Consider the following 24,780-nt stretch of genomic DNA (forward strand, 5'->3'; position numbering starts at 1 on the left):
ATCTTCCAAGGCAGATCCTCTTCTCTGTCTCTAAGATTATGATTGCAAGAATTTAGGAATTGATGTGGTGTCATGGTCTTTGGAGTGGTGTAATGCTGTTACAGATGAAAGCATTTGCGTTGTAATGTATTAAAACCAAACAACAATATAACAGAATCAAACATGACCACCGTCAGTGGCCTTAAACCCACCAAAGCAAGGTGACTTCATAGTTTGTAGAAGGTATTGATCTTTATAGTGGCCTTTGGAACAATATGGGGAGAATACTTTCAATTACTGTTTGCAGTCATTTTACAAGACTAGACTGTTCTTGTGTACATGCGGCATCTCTTCTTTCACCCCTCATGTGAGCCCCTAATCCCGAAGGATGTGGATGCAGTTATTTCCTTTTGCTTCTCTACATGTTAGATTTATACCAGCAGCTCTAAATTCATCAGCACGAGTAAATTCAGACTAATGGTTGTGGTTGAATAGGCTTATTGCACTGTGGAGCACGATGATGATAACTGCTGTTCTACTTGAGCCAGCACTATTTTACTCTGGTACAGAATTAGCACTTTGCTAACTCACAGTGGAGCCCACAGCTAGTTAGTGTTATTTTGTTATTCCATGCTTTTTTTTTAATGTTTGACCATGTGGCACTGTGTTGTGAGAGAATGGATGTATTGGTCATATGATATGAAATTAGTGATTCACAGGTTTAGATGGCTCATGTCTGCTCCAGGACCATGCCTGAAACAAAGGGGTACTTTGTCACCTTTTTGAAACAGGAAATGAGAAAACTAAAGGGATCATCTGGCTCATTGCAGACCTATTTCCCTATAAGGTTTTTGTATGAAAATATTGTTCGCGGGTGCATTATTTCATCCTCTGGTCTGCATTAGTAGTCTTTGTATTAGAACTGTTCAGCTTGTGTGTTGTGACAGTGATACTATCATTATTGCATTTGGGTTACCCTTTTTGTAATAGGCTTATATCACAGGAATAATAAAATATCGATTTGGTTCATCCTATTTCTTGAAGAGCTTTGTATTCTTTAAACGATTCCCAGGATGAGCAAAATCGAATTCAAGTAGGGGAAAGTGAAGACTGCAGATGTTGGAGATTAGAGTCCAGATTAGAGTGGCACTGGGAAAGCACAGCAGGTCAGGCAGCATCCGAGGAGCAGGAAAATCGATGTTTCAAGCAAAAGCCCTTCATCAGGAATCGAATTTCTGCTCCTCGGATGCTGCCTGACCTGCTGTGCTTTTCCAGTGCCACTCTAATCTTGACCGTAATCAAATTCAAGTCTGTATACACGTACTTTGTTGAAACATAGCGTCACTACACCTACTTTCAAATCCATGTGTGTGTACTTCCCATTACCACACTTCTAACCTATAACCCTTCTGAGTAAGATCACCAGACCCTTACCGAGGTGGAGCGTATTTCACTGTGGCCTACATACCAGAAGAGATTGGAGACTATCAAACAATCCGAATTAAACCCAAGGCCCAGAGAACAAACAAATGTAATAATACACTCCTACACAGTTCTTCAATTCAAGAGACAAAACTTGAATTTTGTTTTCTATCAAAAGCTGTTGTCCATGTCTTAAAATTTGGAGGAGCCGGTGTTGGACGAGGATGGGCAAAGTTAAAAATCACACAAAAACCACCTGATGAAGGAGCAGCGCTTCAAAAGCTAGTGCTTCCAAATAAACCTGTTGGACTATAACCTGGTGTTTAAGACCAGTTTGGAAAATAAAGCTGAAATAAAAAGCTGAATATCCAAGATGTACTTTTGGAGTAGCCATGTGAAGTGAATCTCTTAGAAGAGGGCTCACAGTGAACGAGCTGAGAATCTCTGATCAGCTTGAGATACATTTGGAGCTTTAATCAGTGATGAATTTAAAATGCCATCTTCCTTCTAGCTTACAATACCGAATTATATAAATGCAATGCATAGGTCAGATGGTGGACGCGAGGACATCCTGCCTCAGAGAAAAATTAACTAATTCTCCTGTACATTATTTGAAATATTTTATTGTTTCTTAATATAAAGACAATTTACAGTTTTATGTGGGCTCCCCTTATCTCCTCTAATAATCCTAAAGTTTTTTTAATACCCTAACAGCACTTCTGCCAAAAGAATGGGACTTCCTTGCCTGTGGACCTTTGCACAGTTGTCAAAGGCATTTTGTATGAGTGGTTTTGAAGAGTTAGAAGATATCGAAGATAGCTATTGTATTAGGTCCCACCATCCCTAATCCTGGAAGATACATGCTTAGGAAATCATCACTGTTTAAAGTGTAAAGATCTCGTACTCCATCTTAGTATCACTTGAAAGCAAACTGCTCTTAACTTAATACCATTTCAGACACATAGATGATTGATAACGAAATGTTTTATATAATAATTAGCTATAATAAACAGTTGTTAGATTCTTCAATATTCAATCTCTCCAATCCAGTTTACAATGTTATAAGGAGAAAATATTATCATTGCTGCATCAGATAAAACATCTTGCTGGAGTCAAACTCATGGTGCAGGCAATTGCTGTCTAAAAGAAAGGCCAATACCTTAGTGGTAGATATTGGAAAAACAGGTTGAAGAGCATTTTTGATCTAGTGTCTTATTCAAAATTGCTGAAATTACATATACAATTAAAACTAAATGCTACGAAATGATACTTCAAGGACTGTAATCTCCCCTCCCCTGTGATCAACATTCCCTCCATTTCTCGCACCTCCGCCCTCAAACCCCATCCCCCAACCACAATAAGGATAGAATCCCCTCGTCTTTACATTCCACCCCACTAATCTCTAAACCAGCCCATCATCCTCCTCCATTTTCACCACCTATAGTCAGACCCTGTCATCAAACAAATATTTCCCTCTCCACCACAATCTGTGTTCTGTAGGGACCGTTCGCTTTGTGACTCCCTCATTAGGTCCATACTCTTCACCAACCCCCTCTCCAGACCTGACACCTTCCCCTGCCACCACAACAGGTGCCAAACCTGTGCACGCACACCTCTCCCCTCACCTTTGTCCAAGGCCCCAAAGGATCATTCCAAAACTGGCAGAGGTTCACTTGCATATCCTCAAACCTCATTTACTACATTGCTGCTCTTGATGTGGTCTCCTCTACATCAGAGAGACTGAGTGTAAACTCGCGGAATGGTTCAGGGAACATCTCTGGTCCATACGCACCAACCAACCCCATCATCTTGTGACCATCCATTTCAATGCCCCCACCACCTCCCCCAATAACATATCTATTCTGGGCCTACTCCTCCACCTAAACCAGGCCACCCACAAACTGGAGGAGGAACACCTCATCTTCAGCCTCAGGAGCCTACAACCACACAGCCTCAACATTGAAATCACCAGTTTCTAAATCTCCCCTCCCCTGATCCTGTCCCAAATCCAACCCTCCCTCTAGACTTGACCTACGTGTCTGTCGTCTTTCCCACCTGTCCACTCCACCCTTCCCACTGACCTATCACTACCATCTCCTACCTGCATCCATCTATCGCTAACCCACCTCTTTTCCCCAAGTTCCCCCTCCCCCTTTATTTCTCAGCCCCCTTCCCCCTCTCTCGTCGTGATGATGAGACCTACCCAAAGCGTCGACTCTCCTGCTCCTCAGATGCTGCCTGACCTGCCGTGCTTTTTCCAGTGCCACACTTTATTGACTACTGAAGCACAGTGCCTATTCCTCTTATTGAAAGCAAACACTATAGGCAGCTGACCTTTATTTCTTAAAAAGGCACAGTTAAATGATCCTAAAGCAAAGCTGCAGACCTCCTATAGAAAAAAATACAGCCTAAGAGCACTTAATAATATCCAGTCATCAGTCTGTTCTGACATTGTGTTCACCAAATCGGGCAAAACAATAAATGCTAGAGATGTCGTCATTGCAACCTATTAAATATTTGCACCACCGACAGGTAGAAACCTGCTATTACATGCCTGTAAAGTTGATTAACTTCTGATGAAGAGTCTTCTGACTCAGAGTCATAGAGATGTGCAGCATCTCCATATAAGAGGAGTAGGCCCAGAATAGATATGTTATTGGAAACAGACCTTTCAGTCCAACTCGTCCATGCCGACCAGATATCCCAACCCAATCTAGTCCCACCTGCCAGCACTCGGCCCATATCCCTCCAAACCCTTCCAATCATTTACCCATCCAAATGTCTTTTAAATGTTGCAATTGTACCAGCCTCCACCACTTCCTCTGGCAGCTCATTCCATACACGTACCACCCTGTGTGTGAAAAGGTTGCCCCTTAGGTCTCTTTTATATCTTTCCCCTCTCACCCTAAACCTATGCCCTCTAGTTCTGGACTCCCCCCACTCCAGGGAAAAGACTTTGTCTATTTATCCTATCCATGCCCCTCATGATTCTGTAAACCTCTATAAAGGTCACGCCTCAGCCTCCGATGCTCCAGGGAAAACAGCCCCAGCCTGTTCAGCCTCTCCCTATAGCTCAAATCCTCCAACCCTGGCAACATCCTTGTAAATCTTTTCTGAACCCTTTCAAGTTTCACAACTTCTTTCCGATAGGAAGGAGAGCAGAATTGCATGCAATATTCCAACAGTGGTCTAACCAATGTCCTGTACAGCCGCAATATGACCTCCCAACTCCTGTACTCAATAATCTGACCGATAAAGGAAAGCTTACCAAATGCCTCCTTCACTATCCTAACTACCTGCGACTCCACTTTCCACTCAAAATGTTAACTCTGCTTTTTGACCCAAAGATACTGCCAGACGTGTGGGATTTTGCCAGCAAGTTCTGTTTTAGTTCCTGTAAGAACTTTGTTAGGAAAGCAGGAGTTTTAAAAGGACTGAGGCCAGTCGAGTAGTAGTCTTGAAGGGAATAATGCCATTGTAGTGGCAGTTTTTAATTTCAGACACACAGTCAGGGGTGGACAAGGCGAAATATTTAAGGCGGAATCATAGATAACAGAAACCTGCGCATTGTGGCGTGTGCGTTTAGTGACACAATCATTGAATTATAGCTGTTCAAACCATGTATGAAGTTCTATTGTACAGATCAAGCAATAACTAATCCTGAGAAATGAAGTGGAAAAACTTTGCTTGCCAATCGCGATGGCAGGGGTCAGTGCTTCACAGAAGTACCCCATCTAGTCTTTCTGTGGATAATTGCAAAGATTCCAAAAACATCTGCTAAACTCAAAGACCACCTCCAAAGTTTAAAAAAAACTTGAGGATGGACATATTCCAACTTATATCATGAAGAGAGTGAACAGTTGGTTGGAAGATGCCACAATAAAGCAAATGAATGTGATTTTGTTTTCTGAAGAGGAGCTGTCTGACAGGCTGGTTAAGTTAGTAATTGCCTCGCATCAGTTAATGCATTTAGAGTGGATCTTTTGGGCTTGAAAAAAGATGTTCCTAATAGCCTACTTCTGCACCTTTGTTGAATGGCTATTGGCTTTGAGAAAATTAAGGTTCATGTCAGTTCAAGAAGGCAGCTCACCACCACCTCCAAGGTAACTAGGGGTCGGCTGTTCCAGTCAATGATGCCCATCTCCCAGGGGTGAATAAATTAAAACAAAACAAATGCAAACATATCAGTATAGTTCAGAGTGGATCAAGCAAAAGACAAATTTCAGAAGCTGGCCAAGCTTTCCATATTGTTAATCTCACATAAAATGTCAATGACCTATGTTGATCAGAAGCTTTTCCAACCATTAATATCCTGTGTCCTGAAAAGACAGTGACCACTCAATCCTAAAATCAACAGAGGACATAAGATTATCACTATGCATCTTAAAACATGTACCTCAGCAAAGTGGTACTAGCTAGGAGAACATGGCATGCAATGGATCAATGTTTTTGTGTGTTGACAGAATCACACTGCAGTGCCAATATAGAAGCTCACCTTGGCTTCTATCCCTTACAGATGCCAACGATCCAGAACCAACCAATGTGCACAAGTCTCGCCATAGTCACAATTCATTAAATCGTACCACACACACACACAGCATCACCCTGGCCTTTTCACTTTGAGATCTTTGGGAACAATTTGCCCTAAAGTTGTGCAGAAGATTGCAGACTTTAGAGTATAAATTATACACTGCACAAACAGAGTTTATGATCATTTTTGTCCAAAGCTCTCTGAGGGAGGAGGTGGAATTTTGCCACATGACCAAATTCTATTACTCTAAAGGCCTTCTACCCAAGTTGATATTGTGCATAGTCTTCTCTGTAGACATTCTTCTCAAAGTCAGCTAGGTGATACAAGACAACAAAAAAACATCCCTGTGTATTGTGAAGAAGTTCAAATTTCCTAAAGTTCAGTGATGCCAAACCTCTCGGGAGTGATGAATACTTACAAAGATTAATTTGTGCAGCAAAAAAGTTCTTGCCAAAACCATGTGCTTTCAGGGAATGAAATTAATCCATGTTAAAATCTGAACAAGACGCCTTTCTTCAGGCTAATCTCTGAAGTGGAATATTTGCATTTTAGCACAGTGGAGAAAGTTACAGTTAAAGCTCAGTGCACCGACTCCATTTGTAACAAGCTTTTGTGCTGAGCATGATGTGATAATGTATGAAGGGGTGAATGGTTCCCCCTTTGGTACAAAGCACCAAGGCACTGACACGGTCCCCCCACCTCCCTAGATTGGCTGCGATGGGATGGATACATTGTCAACATGATCGACATGAGACTCCCCAAGCAGGTTCTCTACTCAGCCCCGAAAAGGCAGGTGAGCCCCAGCTGCATAGAAGATACCCTCAAGGTCTCACATGTGAAGTGTGACATTCCCATAGACACCTGGGAATCACTGGCCCAAGACCGTCCAAAATGGAGGAGCAGCATGTGGGAAGGCGTGGAGCACCTCGAGACTTGCCGTTGGGGGAAAAAAAGCAGAAACCAAGTGAAAGGAACGTGCTGCCACACCAACATCCCACCCACCCTGTTCCCATGGCAATGTTTTGCCCCAAGTGTAATAAAGCTTGAAGTGGCTGCTTTGATCGGTACAGCCATCTGCAGCCTCACCCTGAGAGTGGAAGAGAGTCATCCTGATCTGCAAGGGATCACCAATGATGACAAGATGTTATTCTATTGAATAGAATAACAAGGGGTGTGGCGCATGCAAGTGATGTGATGTGTCAGGTGTGTTTATGCCAGCCTTTTCACCCAACCAAGGCACTAGACTTCTGTGTCATCTTTGCAAGATACCAAATGGACAACTAGTGGTATCTCACTGGGAGTGAAGGATGGCAGTCAATTAGGTTGGGTAGTCTGCTAGAACAATTGCTGCTTGAACAAATTTAGAAAATTAACTAACAGGGTCCTTGGAATGCATTTGTAAAGAAGCAAAGATTGCTTTGACTTTTCCTCTTCTAGTGAAGAGTTTCTGGATCCTGGCAGACACTGTGCTCATTGTGAATGTGGGTATTGACTGCTGATTGGGACCGTTATTAGTAATCATTTGACATTGCTTTATAGGGTACAGATGTAGTTGTACCTTCTAGAGCCACAGTACAAATTTGTGTCCTTTGACTTTATGGAAAGTTTTCTGTAAAGCTCTCTGCAGAAATTTAACGTAGTTAGTTGGCTCTCCTAAACATTGAACCTATGACCATAGGTTCTCCTAAACATTGAACCTATGACCATGTGTTTCAATGGAATAAAACCAAAGCTTCTCTTGTTTCCATGAAGATTTTAAGAATATTGTACTTGGATCTAGACGGGAGGGCTAATGCTCACCAAGAAATATTAAGACTTGTTCTCGTGACTGGGATGGCACGGTGGCTCAGTGGTTAGCAATGCTGCCTCACAGTGCCAGGGACCTGGATTTGATTCCAGCCTCAGGTTGCTGTCTATGTAGAGTTTGCAAGTTCTCCCTGTGTCTGCATGGATTTCGTCCAAGTGTCTGATTTCCAAAGATGTGTAGATTAGATGGATTGGCCACAAGAATTGTGGGGTTACAGGGATGGTCTAGAATGGGATAGTCTCTAGTGGTTTGGTGTCAATTCAATGGGCCAAATGGCCTCATATGCATTGTAAGGATTCTACAATTCAAGGTTCAGATGCTAATTGGCTTTCTCTTAGCGGTTTGCAAGGTATAAGATAAAACCAATGCACTTATTTAAATTCAACATTTTTCAATTTGTTGATCTGACATTTTTTTCTAAAGAAAATGGGAGCAGTCTTATTTGGACACAGTTGCACCAATGCTTATTGAGCCATGAGTTGACCAGTCTGTCATTTGTACTATTGGTAATTCATGTTGCTTCTATAACTTGGCTGGATATCGGAGAGCCATGTGCATCAGTCGTCCTGACAGCCTGCTCGGGGTCTGGATCTGCAAAATGAATTGACACTCTAAACTTTTCCTGATTGCTATTTATATACAAAGAAAGAAATTCACATGCGGTGGAAGTGGTGATGAATTAAGTAGAAGCCCTAATGCTACGATAAATGGAAATTCAGCTATTCTGCAACTTTTCTGTTTTCTGATAAAGTCTCCTCTCTATTTTGGGTTTAAGTTGTGAAATATGATGCAGTCTTAAAAGGACAGACAGTATTTGGCTACTGTGTGACGCTGGAAAAGCGCAGCAGGTCAGGCAGCATCAGAAGAGCAGGCGAATTGAGGTTTTGGGCATAAGCCTTTCACCTCCAGCATCTGCAGGCCCCACGTTTTCCTAGTATTTGGCTACTGGTGTCTTTTTCTGAGCAGTGAAGCCAGGTGACTGTTTCCACTGCAAGGTTTATGGTTTCAGATATTTTGATGGGTGTAGTCAGAGGTCATGCGAAATGATTTTTTTGTGTGTTCCACTGCCTGAGGTGCTTTAACCTCAACAGCTAAAGAAATCCTGTGAATTTCCATTTCCATGCAGTGAAGTTGTTCAATTTATGGTACATACTTTGCCACTGTGAAGCAAGGCTGTAAGATGTCTTTCCTTCCTTTCCCTGCAAAAGTGTTGTCATATGACATGTTAGTTTGAGATGCTGTAAAGTATCAAGTCCTCAGCAGTAATGTAAATGGAGAGCTAAAAATCTGTCTCTTTTATGGAGCAGTGGATTATGTCCATATGTTTCTGAATATGCCCAGGTATAATGGAGTGTCCATTAAATGTATTCACTTACTTTTCCCAGTAACATTATATCCTCACAAAGCATACTTGGTGTAATTCAGAATACTGAGAGGGTGATGAATCACATTCTGTACTTTTTAAACTTTGTCAGCTTTTGGTATCAAGCCAACTATTATCTTTTTGTTGCATTCAAATTGAATTAAGGTTGGATATTTTCCACATCCTCCTCCTTCCTTTCCCAAAGTTTCTGTTCATGATTACCTGCCATGTTTTCTCCAAAGAACTAAGCCACAGCTGAAATTTCGGCAAAAGCTTTATAAAGAAAGAGAAATTATACCATCGATCCCCTAGTGTTTCTTGACCTTCTGATAACATGGTCCCTTTCCGGACCTCCCTGCCATTCTCCTGAAGCTAACAATAGTAAAGTAATAATAAAAACAAATTGCTGGAGGTCTGGCAGCATCTGTCAAGAGAAAGAATGGAGTTAATGTTTCGAGTGCAGTGACCTCCCTTCAGAACTGATTGTAACTAGGAAAATGTTGGTATATGCTGAAGATGGTGTGGGGGAGAAATAAATAGGTGGAAATGGAGCCCAGAAAGCAAGAACCGCGGTTGCGCAGACAAAAGAATGGATAAGGGTGAGCCTGGGAGAAAGAACCATTGCTAATATGAGACCGAGTGGGTGAAAATGGCTTGACTGTAATGAAAGCAGCCCATGTGCTGATGAGGCCTGGTGTGGGGGAGAAGATGCTCAGGCCCTCAAATTATTGAACTTAAAATTGAATCCTGAAGATCACTGGGTCCCCAAGTGGAAGATGAGATGCTGTTCTTCCAACTTGCACTGAGCGCTGCTGGAGCACTGCAGCAAGCCCAAGACAGAAGTGTTGGTCAGAGAATGTGCTGTGATGAAGTGGCAGGCAACAGGAAGCTCAGGATAGTTTTTGCAGACAGAATGTTGGTGTTCTACAAAGTGGAGAAACAAAGCAAAACACCTAATCTCTGGTCACAAAAACGACCCTAAGTTTCTGATGCTGTGCTCGGTGCAATTTGAAGAACAGTATCTCATTTTCTACTTGGATTCTGAAGACTGTAGTGTGCCCAATAGTTGGTGAATAATTTGAGGGCCTGAGTACTCTCTCAATCACCAGACCCTATCATTACATGGGCTATTGTCATCACATGGGCTACTGTCATCACAGCCAACTCATTTTTGTCTGCTAATGGTCCCCATCAGCAGCATTCCTTTTTCCCAGGCTCACCTTTATCCAACTTTCGTCTGTCAGTCTCACTTGTGCCCTGCTGGTATGCCCTCTTTCCTCATTACAATCAGTTCTGCACTTAGAAAGTTCCGTCTGCTTTCTCTCCACAGATATCGTCAGACCTGCTTAGTTTCTCCAGCATTTTCTGTTTTTGTTTGAGGTTTTCAGCATCACAATTGTTTGTTTTCTTTTAATACAGTAATAATAATTGGCCGTTAACTTCAGTTTGTCCCCAATTGTACTTTCAACTTTAGTGCTGAGTGGTCTTTTAAACAAGTTTATTTATTGGCTGAACAATGAAATTGAGCACCAAGTTACGAATTCATCAAGAACCATGATAGGGGCAATGAGTATTTAAACTTATTTTAGATTTTGTTTACCCATCATAAGCCACCTGTTTTTATTAAGGCTGCCCTGATTTCTATGAATAAATCTCTTACTTTTTGCCAGGAGTCTTTCATTATCAGATCTCATGTTGAATCATTAAGAATTAGCCTCCATACCAGATTTGGGAGCAGAAAAAAAATCCATCTTCCTCAACCTAGTCTGCAGTCGGAATTGGTCTTTAACAGGTGCTAGCATGCATGGGGTTTCATGAAGGATTGCTCTTTGGGGAGAAAGGACATCCCAGGTTGGCAAAGTTTTGCAGTGGCATAAACCAATGCCTTCAGGAAAGGGAAGAGAATTTGGAAAACAAGTATGCACTTTTTAAAAAATATTTTACTTGGGGGGGGTTTTCTGGCAATTTTATGTACCATGACTAGCCAATGAAAAGAGAACCTCTTATCGGCTGGTGCTCTACGAAATAATGGCAAACATTTACCATAGCGCCAGTCCCAATTGTATGTTGGCAAAAGCTAAAGTTAAACCAATGGACAAAATACAGTTATTTGTAACCCACAGTCTGCTGATTAATAGATGTTACTATTTTATCATTGTCTATGCTGTAATATTTTCCTCGAAACCAGTCGACAAAATGCCTAGGATTTGAGTAAAACATTTCCCATCCTCCCCTGTTGAATGCCCCTTATTTCTGACATTTTTAAACTGTTGTGCCTCATTTCAACTCTCACAACAGCAAATTGTTCAGTGTCAGTTTTCTTTATAATCTGAAACTTGCTCAATCACTAATATCCTTTTCCCCAAGCAAACAAACATGCAAGTACAATTATTTCCATCCTTCCTCAAAGTAAATTCCTGCAATTATATTTTCTTATGCATGTACCATTTTTGTAAACAATGGGTTGGAATTTCTTCCAGTATTCCAAATAGGAAATGCAACCACAGGAAAAGCTGCATATGCTGGGAATCGGTTTTCTTTTTCTTCCAATCTTTGCAAATGTTGATCAGTTTTTGGGACCTTCAGTATTATTTCTTCCCCCCCCTCAAGTGTTCTCCCAAAAGAACCAGTGCCTTTATACAGAAACACGATGACCTCATTTGGTTTTGTTCTCAAACCTTTTGTTCCAAAAGCTCACCAAGTTTAATTTTCAGTCAAAATCTGGTAATGTTCTTGTAAACTAAAATTTACCAAAAAGTTCTGTTTTGTTCATGAGGCCTTTGGTGGAATTTGTGGAAGTACTATGTAAGAGAGTGCAATTTCTTCGTTAATTTGAAATGTTTTATTCAGCAAACATCTAATGACTTAATACAAAAAAGTGTTCATTGCTGAACCATTCGAGTGTGAATGGGTGATATGGAAAGTTATCATTTTTAGCAGATGGCTTGTGTAAATTTACTTTTGCAACCAAGTTATTTTGGTTATTACGTTGGTTCAAGTATTCGAATGTGCAAAAGATGTCTTTTCTCTGTTTATAGCACATGCTGTGTGCCTTTCTTAAACCACTTATTGCAAGAGTCGCATTTGTAATGTAGGCCAAGATCACCTCATAAACCCAGCATTTTAGTGCAGTTAATATCAAAATAAATTTTGATCAGTGTTACTATGTGAGGTATACTGAAAATGTCCCTGTTTGGTCAAAGCATCTTTCAGATCTCCACTTTCAAGCATTTGCACTTTACACTCTCTTGCTTGCTTGCCCCTTTGCTCTAAGCTCTCTCTGGAGTATTAATGGCATAAAGGGAAACCTGGGACAAAGGAATCAAGAACATTAGATGATTATATTACTTTTTATTTGTTTTAATCTAGGTTTCATTCTGTATTGGAAAGCTAAAGTTTGTTGTGCAGTTGAAGTTTTGTAATGTCTTTAATTTGATTCATCATGATAAGAAAACTAAAGAAGTTCCATCAGTGATGAGTGATTTTTTTCAGGCTGGGTTGGTGATGGAAGCGAAGATAATGAATCCAGTTTCTTCTGGAAATGTTGGTTGGCCATCTGAGCTTTGGTGATGTAAAACTGATGAATCAAATATCTCACTGCCACTTGAAGCACTTGTAGTGGTGCAAAGTTATTGGCAAAGATCATTATCAAGTCTTTTTTTCTTTCTTTCTCTTTCTCTCTCCCCTCAAGATCATAAGTAATCTGGTAATGGAGGAGCTTTTACCAGAACTGGGAACTGCAATCCAACCAAAGTTAAAGGGCAAGTTTCATGACCGACAGAGGGCCTGGATTCTGGTGAGTATTTATTCATTGAATGTACGTATCTAAACAAATTGACTGATTATCGGTTCTTGTATTAGTACAAGCACAGGCACATGCATTTACATTCTCCTGAGAACTGAGAAATTATAGAGAGATTTGTGCATTGCTATCTTTGGAGATATTCACTTTCTCTCCGCAGCTGCTGCCAGACCTGCTGAGTTTCCCTAGCAATTTCTGTTTGTATGGCTGTCGAAAGTTTGGAGGAGCATGCAGAGAAATGTGAATGTGCAGGGAGTTATCGAGTCATACAGCACAGAAACAGACCCTTTGGTCGGCATGGACTAGTTGGACCATAATCTAAACCAATCTAAGCAACCATAAACTAAACTAGTTAACCCTGCCTGTGCTTGGCCCATATCCCTCCAAACCTTTCTTACTCATGTACTTATCCAAATGTCTCTTAAAAGTTGTAACTGTACCCGTATCCACCACTTCCTCTGAAAGTCTATTCCACATACAAACCCCTGTTTTTTTTTTTAAAAGTTGCCCCAATGTCTTTTTAAAATCTTTCTCCTCTCTCCTTAAAAATAGGTCCCTAGTCTTGAAATTCCCCACCCTAGCGAGAAGACACCTGCCATTCACCTTATCTATACCCTTCATTATTCGAGAAAACTCTATAAGGTCACTCCTCAACCATCTACACTCCATGAAACAAGTCCCAACCTTTCTAGCCTCTGCTATGAGGAAAATGCATTGTGGGATTATTTAGAACATCTTTTCCAAAGTGCAAGTGCAGGTATGATGGATTAAATGTCCTCCAATGCCATATAATTTTCAGTCAGACCTGTTCCCAACCTGTTCAGATACATTATGGCACCTACCTGTGACAAGTGAGACTTGAGCCAAGTGTTCTAGCCCAGAGTTTGGGACTGTGCCATAAGACCTTCATGGAATCAGAGCTGAATTCCCAGCGGTAATTACTGTTTGTCATCCAGTCTCTAGAAATCAGAAATGCCTGATAAATCCTTTTCTAGCCTGGAGTTTAATGAAGTCAAAGTTTTGAGCAGAATGATCAGCTACCAATTATTATCGCTTAGTTTCTAGTTTCTTTCACTGGTTCTGACTGGGGCTCTGACAAGTGGTAATAGGACCAAGGAAAATCCTTAGTGTGCTTGACTTAAGGACTTTATTCAGAATAAAATAGTTCATTTTGAAACTACCCTATCCAAACCAGTGCAAGCATTTCTAAGTATGCTGAAGATCTGTACCAACAGACAGTCAACAACTGAGTTCGCGGCTACTATTCTAGTCAGAATAGAAACTGACTTGTCAGAACTCTGATCTTTTAGAATCGATCAAATTGTAACATGCTGAGAGTGCAATGTAATTATGTTCTGTGATTATTGGCTGGGTGTGTGTCATGCAATAACATTGGAGAGACATGACAACAGTGAAGCTGTGTTCTCATGGGTTTTATTGAGCTATAGTTGAATACAACACACAACTCCTTTACATTGCTTGATGACAAATGGAAGGTGGGTTAGTAGGTGCTTTAACTTACCGGGTGGGGAGTATCACTGAGTAAGCGAACAGTGTTGCCAATCCTATTTTGAGAAATGAAGTTGTTTGTAATGTGGGACTGTTATCAAAGTGAGACATAGCTGAAGTTTTATGTATTGATGTGTTTTGAATTGAATGTTAAACTTGATTTCAAGGTGCTTTTACAGGTTTTGGTGTGTCTGGAAGGCTTCCATACAAATTAATGAAACACAAACTGTGACGCTGTACAGTACAACAGCAGTTGAGATATGTCATCAATTATAAGTGCCAGACAGAATGCTGCTGATGTAGTACAGAAGTCTTCATTGTTGCAATGTCATTATTCGTGTTTAAATAACAACTTAATTGGAAACAACTGACAATTACATATGGTATCAAAAACTTGTTTGTTCTAGTAATTTGTTCTAATGAAATATCCATGTGGTTATGTTGGGCACCAATCTGAATTGGATGCATTATAAAGAGTAGGCATAGAGTTTAGACTGAGGGATCTGTGCCTCGGTCAGAGATTAATGAAGATTGCGGCCATGAAATGAAAAAGAGGTAAGCATCTTCATCGTCATTGGTCCGCCCTATTCTCTGAATTTCTCCCTTCTTTGTAGCTGTTTCCAAACTAATTAAACCTCAGACAAATTTGTGAAGCTTGTGGTGAGGGTACTGTTGGGAATACAATATTACAATATCATAATGGTGATAATTTCTTGTTTGGAAGGTATTTAACTCCTAATTGGAAGGCTGAAATGTCACAGTTGGACATGATGCCACCAAATTAATTGCACCATTCACTTCTAAGAGATGATAATGAGCTCTAAGTTTTGGCCTGCTCGGTTTTAAATAATGATTACCTAGTTAAAAAAACATGTCCAAGTAAATGTTCAGACACTCTTTGTAGCATATATATTTCTCCTGAATTGAATATTTATTACGACCAAATTTTATAAACACAAATTGTGGCTAGCTTAGTTGAAATTGCTTAATGGTTTGTGATTACAGTAAGACCAGAAGAAACAGGAACAGGTGAATGCTGCTTGGCCCCTCAAGCCTGCTCCACAATTCAAGAGGATCATGGCTGATCCAACATTCTTCTTGTCTATTTTCCTGCACTTTGCCTGTAACCCTTGATTGCCCTACTGGTCAATGATTTATTTATCTCAGCCCTAAATTTACACAAGTCCTCTTGTCCTCACACCTCTCTGCAGTAAGGAGTTCCAAAGACACTCTTCTCTGAGAGAAGAAATTTCTCCTCATCTCAATCTTATATTGGCATCCCTTCATTTTGACTCTGACCCACCTTACTTCCATGAGGGGAATCATCCCGTCAGCATTTACCATGTCAGACCCTTTAAGAATGCTATATATTTCAATGATGTCACCTCTCATTCTTCTGAACTCCAGTGAGTAGAGTTCTAACTTGTCTAATCTTTGCCCATAACACAATCCCTCCAAACCAGGGATTATCCAAGTGAACCTTCTCTGAGCTGCCTTCAATGAAATCATCTTTCTTTAAATAATATTTCAAATGTGGTCGCACCCACCAGCATCTTGCACTGTCACAGTAAGGCTTCCTACTCTGAACACCTTGAAATAAGTGCCAACATTCCATTAGCCTCCCTGATTACCTGCTACATCTTGTTTCATGTAAAAGTACCTCCTTTGTGTTGCAGTTTCTGCAATTTCTCTCCATTTAAATAATCCTGTTCTTTTGTTCGCCCTTCCAAAATGAACGACTTCATATTTTCCCACATTTTAATTCATTTGCTCATTTTTTTTGCTCACTTCAGTAACCTCTCAACACCTCTCTAAATTATTTGTATCTGTTTTGCAACTTGCCTTTCCACTTATCTTTGTCATCTGTAAATTTGGCTATGGTATAAGACCATAAGACTTGGGAGCAGAAATTATGCCATTCAGCCCATCAAGTCTGCTCCTCCATTCAATCATGGCTGATAGGTTTCTCAACCCCATTCTACCGCTTTCTCCCCGTAACCCTTGATCCCCTTGATACACCAGAAATGAATCACCCTCTGCCTTAAAGAATTGTCCCTTAGGTCATAGAGTCATAGAGATGTACAGCACAGAAACAGACTCTTTAGTCCAACTCGACCATGCTGATCAGATATCCCAACCCAATCCAGCCCCACCTGCCAGCACCTGGCCCATATCCCTCCAAACTCTTCTATTCATATACCCATCCAAATGCCTTTTAAATGTTGCAATTGTAGTAACCTCCACCACTTCCTCTGGCAGCTCATTCCATACATGTAACACCCTCTGCGTGAAAATGTTGCACCCTAGCTCTCTTTTATATCTTTCCCCTCTCACCCTAAACCTATGCCCTCTAGTTCTGGACTCCCCCACCCCAGGGAAAAAAAGGCTTTGTCTATTCATTCTATCCATGCCTCTCCTGATTTTATAAACCTCTATAAGGTTACTCCTCAGCCTCCGACACTCCAGGGAAAATAGCCCTAGCCTATTCAACCTATCCCTATAGCTCAAATCCTCCAAACCTGGAAACATCCTTGTAAATCTTTTCTGAGCCCTTTCAAGTTTCACAATATCCTTCCAATAGGAAGGAGACCAGAATTGCCGGCAATATTCCAACAGTGGTCTCACCAATGTCCTATACAGCTGCAACATGACCTCCCAATTCCTGTACTCAGTACTCTGACCAATAAAGGAAAGCATACCAAACGCTGTCTTCACTATCCTATCTACCTGCAACTCCACTTTCAAGGAGCTATGAACCTGCACTCCAAGGTCTCTTTGTTCAGCCACACTCCATAGGACCTTACCATTAAGTGTATAAGTCCTGCTAAGATTTGCTTTCCCAAAATGCAGCACCTCACATTTATCTAAATTAAACTCCATCTGCCACTTCTCAGCCCATTGGCCCATCTGATCACGATCCCGTTGTAATCTGAGGTAACTCTCTTCGTTGTCCACTACACCTCCAATTTTGGTGTCACCTACAAACTTACTAACTGTATCTCTTATGCTCACATCCAAATCATTTATATAGGTCCTTAAATCTTTCTCCTCCACCTTAAACCTACACCCCCTCCTTTTGAACTCATTCTACGGAAATGACCTTTGCTGTTCACCTTATCTATGTCCTTCATGATTTTATAGACTGTGATAAGATCATCCTTAACCTCTGTGAATAAACATCCCAGCCTACCCTCCCTTCTATCTTCACTTCCTCCAAGTCATTAAAGTTGCAGTCCCAGCACTGATCCTTGATTACAGGTGGCCAAACTGAAAAAGAACTTTTATTCCCAGTCTGTTTCCTGCCCATGAGTCGATTTTCTATTCATGCCAATGAACTACCTCCTACATAATGGGCTCTTAGCCTTATGAATTAACCTTTTGAGACGTATCTTGTCAAATGCATCCGGAAGTCCAAATGCAGTATCTACTAATTTCCCTGCATCCCATTAGGAGTACATACACATGCCTGCTCGGAGAGATTCAACAGCAAAATATATTGTTACTGTTAGGTGTTTATTTTGAGCAGTGATTTTTTTTACCAGATCATTTCCCAGTCTTACTAAAATAATCTGGATAATGCATGATTGACTGTTTTGTGCCCCCTTGCAGGGAGAAAAATAACTGAGATCAAGTCTGCCCCTCATTGCAATAGCAGTGGATCAGAACCCTGAATAACTTATGGCCATATTGAACTTTTAGACCAGATGTATTTTTTTTTTAAAACAAAGATTGCAAGCCAAGTCTTGATGATAATGTAACTTGTAAAAATGGAATCCATGGGTTGTGTGAATCCATGGAATGTTGCACCTCGCAGGGACCAAGGAAGCTTCAAAGAGAGAGACTTCAAAAGGCACAGCTGCAAAGCAATCTAATTACTTGCTCAACAGGAACGTATCTCCTGTCATTATATTCCTGGCTCTGGGCATAAGTTGAAAGGCATGTTTTACCCTTGTAGGAATATGCAAAAATGGTGTTTAAAAACCAACTGAAACCCCCCGATTTGTGTGTTAGTGGGTTGGTGTATTTGTGTGGACTAGGTGTGCTATAATGGTCACAGCTTGACCACAGCCACTGAACACCCTGTGCTGCAGGTTTTAAAAAAAAGACACTTTTTTTTTTATATACTAATGAAAGAAATCAGTGAAATGTTTCAGATGTTTTGTAGTTTGAGTCCCGTAGCAGTACAGCTGCACTTCTGTACTTGCAGTCAACTAGCATCGACATTGTGAAAGGAAAATTTGAAATTTGAGCCAGATCTGTGAAGTTCAGGTTTATGTTTTTGTCATATTAAATTTTGGAGCTATCAATCTTCAACATGTATCATTTGGTTTTAAATACTGGCAATGTTTCATGGACTAAAATGACTTTTGGATGGAGAAAATGCTGACCTAAAATAGTTCCACAAATCACCCAAACATAGATTGAGGGGACACTAGGAAACTAGGGTAGAATAAGTGAAGCCATCAGAACTGAAAATATAATTTTGTCTACAGACACCAAAACAAGTCAACTGAGGTCAAGAAACTGGCATCGTCTGTTTGTTTCCATGTGCCTGATATTGGACATGAAGGGTTGCCTTTGTTATCCAGTTTGCAAGAAAATAATAAGTTAGTTATGGAATACAAAGGGAACTGTATTTCAGCAGCTGCTTTTGAGCAAAAGTGACAGAAAGATAGATGGCTAGGTAATAGTAAGGATTCTATTGCCTCCTGTTCCCTCCTTATCCCAAACAGTGCTTGAAGAAACAATCATTTATGAAGATATAGCTACAGATTTCACTACGGTTGAAGAATCCAAATCACCTGTTAAATAACTGTGATCTCCTGCTAAAATCTAACAGCTCCAGCACTCTAAAGCTTGAAAAGTTAGAAGATCTTATTTTGCATTGTCTGTGTCAGAAATGTTTTAAAATTGTTATGCCTGTTTCATTTTGCCTCTTTTTCTCTCATTTTGGGATAACATTTATACCTTTCATTCAAAAATCTGTAATCAGCTCCTTCATGTTAGCTCATACAATTTTTCAATTGAATGTGATAGCTGTATGTAAATAGAAATCAAAGTATTTATTGTGGCTGACCAAGTGGAAAGTCTAAAGTGGGAGAGAGTTACCTCCCCCAAAAGGTGGTCATAACAAATTGAGTCAGCATCGAAGCCCTGGCCACTTGGGCATTGTTACCAATTTCCTAAAGTGTGCAGCTCACTAAATAGATGGTGAAAAGACCAATTTTTTTCTCCTTTTGCCATTCAAGTGATTTATATGTATCTTTAACTTTTAAACTTGCAACTTGGGATATTTATTAATGTGCTGGCAATAGCCAATCCTTTTTTGCTATGAATTGAAATGTGTAAGATATTATTTTATTGGCTCCTTCAATGGGTTACTGCACATAAGGATTAAATCTGGCATTGTGCCTTTTCACAATGATTGAGCCATTGTGTAGCTCAGAATCTGTTTACCTGAACTTGCTGTGTTATATTCACAGCATTTATTGATTTTGGAGGCGGGTAAATGGGTGGGTAGCTAAAAGATTAAAGACACATGTTCCATTGATCAAGGAAAAGATCATCAGCAAGATCCATAACACAGTGATGTTTTGGTCTGTCAACTTGTTAAATGAAATTGTTTCCTTCTGACTTCTAATTTGTAATACAATATCAGAGTATAATTCTGTACTCCTGAAATAAGCATATCACACAGAGCTACATCACACAAAAGATCTTCATTCAGTCCACACCAGGGTTTCTTCATATTTGTCAAGATATAGACATGCCTGAAGTAAATCAGAGCATTCACTTTTGCAGCAGTCTTTCCTGTGTCAATCTAGCATCAGGCAATAGCTAAGAAGTCAGGACGAAAACAAAGATGACTCTAGTTTCTGCTCAGATAGACTACATAGTTTGCCTCCCCTTTTTGATTCAAAGAGATTTGAATTTAAATCTGCATTATTTGCATTCAAGGTGGACCTCTTGCGTTCATTTCCATCTTCATGTTCGTCTGCTGGTTGCTTTCTCAATTCTGAAGCAATATAGCAATAAATGATAAAGCATCGAGTTTTACTGGACAGCCAGTGATTCAAGCTGAAAAAAAGTCAAGTCTGCATTGATTAGTCTGCAGTTATCTTGATTAAATTTAATTTATGCCTCCACCAATAACTAATGTTTTGAGGAGTCAAAGGGTTAGTTGGTTTTAACGAAATGGAAATCTCTTCAGGTTTCATGTGCCTCCTTTGTTATTTGAAGATTTCTGTTTGTGTAGAAGTTGAAGTTGTAAACTTAATTATGGAGTAAGATGAATGGGACGTAGCTTTTATTTACCATTTTAGTACAATACAAATAATGCATCGTATCACTGGTCTGTGTAAAGCCCCACTATATGAGACACGATCCTTATTCTCAATTTGTCTGAAGCCATTGCGAATGGGATGGAACTTGTAGCCGTGCATGCCTGCCCCTTGAAACATGTCTGAGTTATGTGAGTATGAGAATCTTTAGATTTGTGCCAACAATTGTTGGATGAGCCAGTCTTTTGAAATTGGTTTCAGCCAACCATCTGTCAATTTTGTTGATGTAGCTCACCAAATGGGCACTTGCATTCTGATAGCAGATGCCTCCAGGCAGCAGCTGCAAACAACTTCTGTTATAAGTTGTATTGGGACAAAGTTATTACCATTTAAATAAGCAAAAGACAAGAAAACTGCTTTTATTTCTGGCTTTTGATGTTTTGTTTAGCAGCATTTCAGTAAATATTCTCACATGATGAATGCTTTCTGCATCAGAATTTGAGGTGATAATCTTTCTCAATGAGCAGAAAAGATTGAATGCTTATTTTTCTTAGAATTTGTAATTTAAGCATCTACTCTTACAGCAGGTTGAAGATTAAACTTGCTTAGAACAACACTTTCTATATAGAGAGGAAGTTGAAAAATTGCTTTGAGGTTTCTCATGAAGATATTATCATTTTTGAAAAAGATGTTTGAAGGTTAATACAAGAGAACGACGAGGAAACTTGCTTTCCCCAAAATAAACTTGGAACCCCAACAGACGTCTGGAAAAATTAGATGCAGCTAAAGATTAGTTCTCATCTAATTTTCTGGATGAGTTACTGTCTTGAAGCTTGTTTCTGTTATTAACATTCCCATCATTTCTTTACCCTGACAGTTCCTCCTGAGACAGAGCTACCACCATGTTTTCTGGTGTACACACAGCCAGCCCAGTTAAAAAGTAACCAGTTTCTAAAGCTGGCTGTGAGAAAGAATTGTTTTGTTTTAACTTTTTTTTCCCAGATAAGTTTGCTTATGTGTTCTGCAATGCCAGTTGTTGCCATACAACTTGATGAATTGATAAACTCAGGAAACAAGTCAAACAATTGTTTATTCTCATGCATACACAAGGAGAGCTAGTTTTATCACTATGAAGTGTAAAAACAACTCTGGATGTAAACAGCATTTGCTTTTTATAAAGTATTATGACATGTTCACATTCCTATTGTTTTTCCACAGTTTATAGAGGCATGACCTGTACTTTACGCAAGGCTGGCGCTATCTTGCTGATAGTGTGGTTCTTCCACTCTGAGCCTGCCTTTGTATATTTGTGGTTTTCCCCCTTTTTGTTTTCAGTATTTTAAATTTAACCCTTAACTAGCAAATTGATTCAACCCTTTCACCTGTGCACTGTGACCCTGTTGCATTGACTCTCTCTCTCTCTCTCTCTTTTTCTGAGTTTCTCTGCTTCATGTTTTGCTTTGTCCTTTGTGAAATGCTCTGATTCAGAAGCTCCCTTCCTGTCAGCACTTTGAATGTACTTACACTGAGTGGACTGTGGCAGTTCAAGAAGGCAGCTTGCCACTGCTGCCCTGAGGGCAGTTAGGGAGGGCCATAAATGCTGGCCTGGTCAGCAAAGCCCAGACTTGGTAAGTGAATAAAAAAAATTGAAATACAATGACCAGCATCAAGTAAATCTATGGTTATAACTGAGTTCAGAGCATCTGCCAAGTAACTAATCACCAAATGAGAGTCAGTTTTGCTGCTGGTTAATTTGTACTAAATTGTTAAAATAAAGTTATGGTCAAGCATTCATGTTACCTTGAGATTCCAAGTGCCTGATGATATCCAAGAGTCATGTAACACGGTTACATTTGTAAATGTAACTATTTCATTTGGCAGTTGTAAAACATTTGGCGTGTAACATGGTTAACAGTCTTTTATGATTCTGCTCACAAGTTGACTGGAAACAAGATAAAATTACTTTTAACATCATAAAGCTGTTTGCATTTGAATTTTGCTGCCTTCATTTTCATTAGCTCACCGAGGCTGTGCATAAAATGGTTCTGGCGCAGACAAAAGCCCGATATGAAGCTGTCTTACGAAAGTGTGAGGAAGCCCGTCCTGGACTGGAAAGCAGGATTCGCCCAGATATGGACCAAATTATCAGTTCAAAGGAGCATGTGGGAAACAAAATCAGAGGTCAGGCCACATCTCCGACCAATGGATTGGAGATATTTGAGAGTTAATAGACTGACTTCACGTTGTCTTTTTTCCAGAGAACCGATGATACCGAGCTCATGAGCATCTTTAGGTGAATAATGCAACTTGCAAGTTGTCACTGTATACATGAATTATGTTTCACAAGTCATTTTCTTGTGTAAAAGCTTTAGAACAAGTTGAAGGGGTAAACCAACTTGTTTGCTTGTCCCATTCCTCCACTGGTCCTATCAAAGCTTGAATTTAAAAGTGGTGGTTGATAGTTATGTAAGTGAATCTATCAGACTGTGTGCGTTTAATTCAGTTATGGAAATAACTGGGTTTCTTTAGGAAATAAAATAAATTCATTAAAGTTAATCCAAATTTAATCAAGCAAAGATGAAATGAATACTGACAAATGGTTTCATCCTGATAAAGGGCTTTTGCTCGAAACATCGATTCTCCTGCTCCTCTGATGCTGCCTGACCGGCTGTGCTTTTCCATCACCACACACTTGACTCTAATCTCCAGCATCTGCAGTCCTCACTTTCTCCTTACTGACTATTCAGTCAACCTTGAACTGATGCTGTTAACCTATTGAAAGACTTGCCACGAACCCCTCCCATTTGACTAGGCAAGAGTGGAATATACTATTCCCTGAATGCTGCAATGTTTACTGATTGGCTGGCAGTGTAAGTAGAAACAAAAGAAAAATGGATTTTATCACAAGATTGATACCATTCATAGGCAAACTGGAACAATATAGACCAAGTTTTGAGCTTTGACTCTGATCTGCACATGTTTACTTATCCTCCGGTCCATCTAGTACCAAACATTCAATCAGTTGTTCCACAACTGGTAGAACTGTATTATGAATAAGTCTTTTCTTTGAAAAGAACCTTTAATGAAAAAAGGGTCTGCCTGCAAAGTATAGAATTTGACAGACTAAGTTTTATAAAATTGGGCAGCCCAGCCTTTGATTTGACACCCACTGAAGTGCAAGCAGAGAAGTGGAGTTTTTAAACTTGAATGCCATAAAATGACATTGAACGCTGCCAGTGTTTTGTACATGGATTTTAAACATAAGCATTCATGATAAATTGGCTATTGCCCTGTTAATGGAAATTTCTACTTGGGCACAAGTATTCATCCACTTCATGGCTTTGTCTTGTTTTCAACAGATTTATACCCTTGAAACCATACAGGGGGAATAGTACATACCAGGAAATTCTTTGGATTATTTCTTTTAAGTTACTAAATTCTTGAGTTGGACTAATGGTCAGTTACTTACATTATGTTGATGCCTACTGACTACCTTTTTATCTGGCAATTTCTTTTAAACTATATTGTGGCTGTGATTTCTAAATCCTGAGTTATTTGCCATTGTCTATTCGTTATATTTTTCTCTTTTTCAACTCAATGTTCGTCACTAACTTGGCCACTTTGAGGTGTCAGAAATGCTGACTACAAGCAGCATAGATGTGGCTTGAACATCTCAGGATATCATGTTGCCCAGGTAAAATACACAAACCATTCCACAGTTAACTTTCAGTTAATCTAAATTCCTCTTCTCTGCTGTCCTGCTGTCTTCACACTCTAATGGTGAGAAACTTGCATATTTTCCCAGTTGTAAAATTGAACACATTTCTATGCCACTCATTGTTGGAAAAATCAGAAATTATTCTTCTTGATTCTCAAATTGATATGAATGTTTGCCTCCAACTCCATCTCCCTTAATAATTTTACTGGTTATGTCCAGCGAAATAGGACTGCTGTAACACTGCTTGGACCAGCCTGTCCCATTTCACCAAGACTGCTTTTACAACACAGCTGCTCACCACTCTGCTAACTCCAATGATACATTAGATTAGATTATTTACAGTGTGGAAACAGGCCCTTCGGCCCAAC

General features: G+C 39.9%; 1 protein-coding gene across 1 annotated transcript in view; it reads left to right on the plus strand.

Annotated features, from left to right (window-relative positions):
* Window positions 1-24,780, plus strand: part of LOC122564784 (protein Niban 2) — a 195,210-nt gene that overhangs the window by 148,317 nt on the left and 22,113 nt on the right. Inside the window, exons 7-8 of the mRNA XM_043720003.2 lie at window positions 12,794-12,898; window positions 22,713-22,875. Of these exons, the coding sequence (XP_043575938.1) occupies window positions 12,794-12,898; window positions 22,713-22,875 (268 nt within the window). The remainder of the gene's footprint in view (window positions 1-12,793; window positions 12,899-22,712; window positions 22,876-24,780) is intronic.

Source organism: Chiloscyllium plagiosum, unplaced genomic scaffold (assembly GCF_037043375.1).
Source record: "Chiloscyllium plagiosum isolate Xiang-an unplaced genomic scaffold, Cpla_swu_hap1 HiC_scaffold_21, whole genome shotgun sequence".
Taxonomy (NCBI): Eukaryota; Metazoa; Chordata; class Chondrichthyes; order Orectolobiformes; family Hemiscylliidae; genus Chiloscyllium; species Chiloscyllium plagiosum.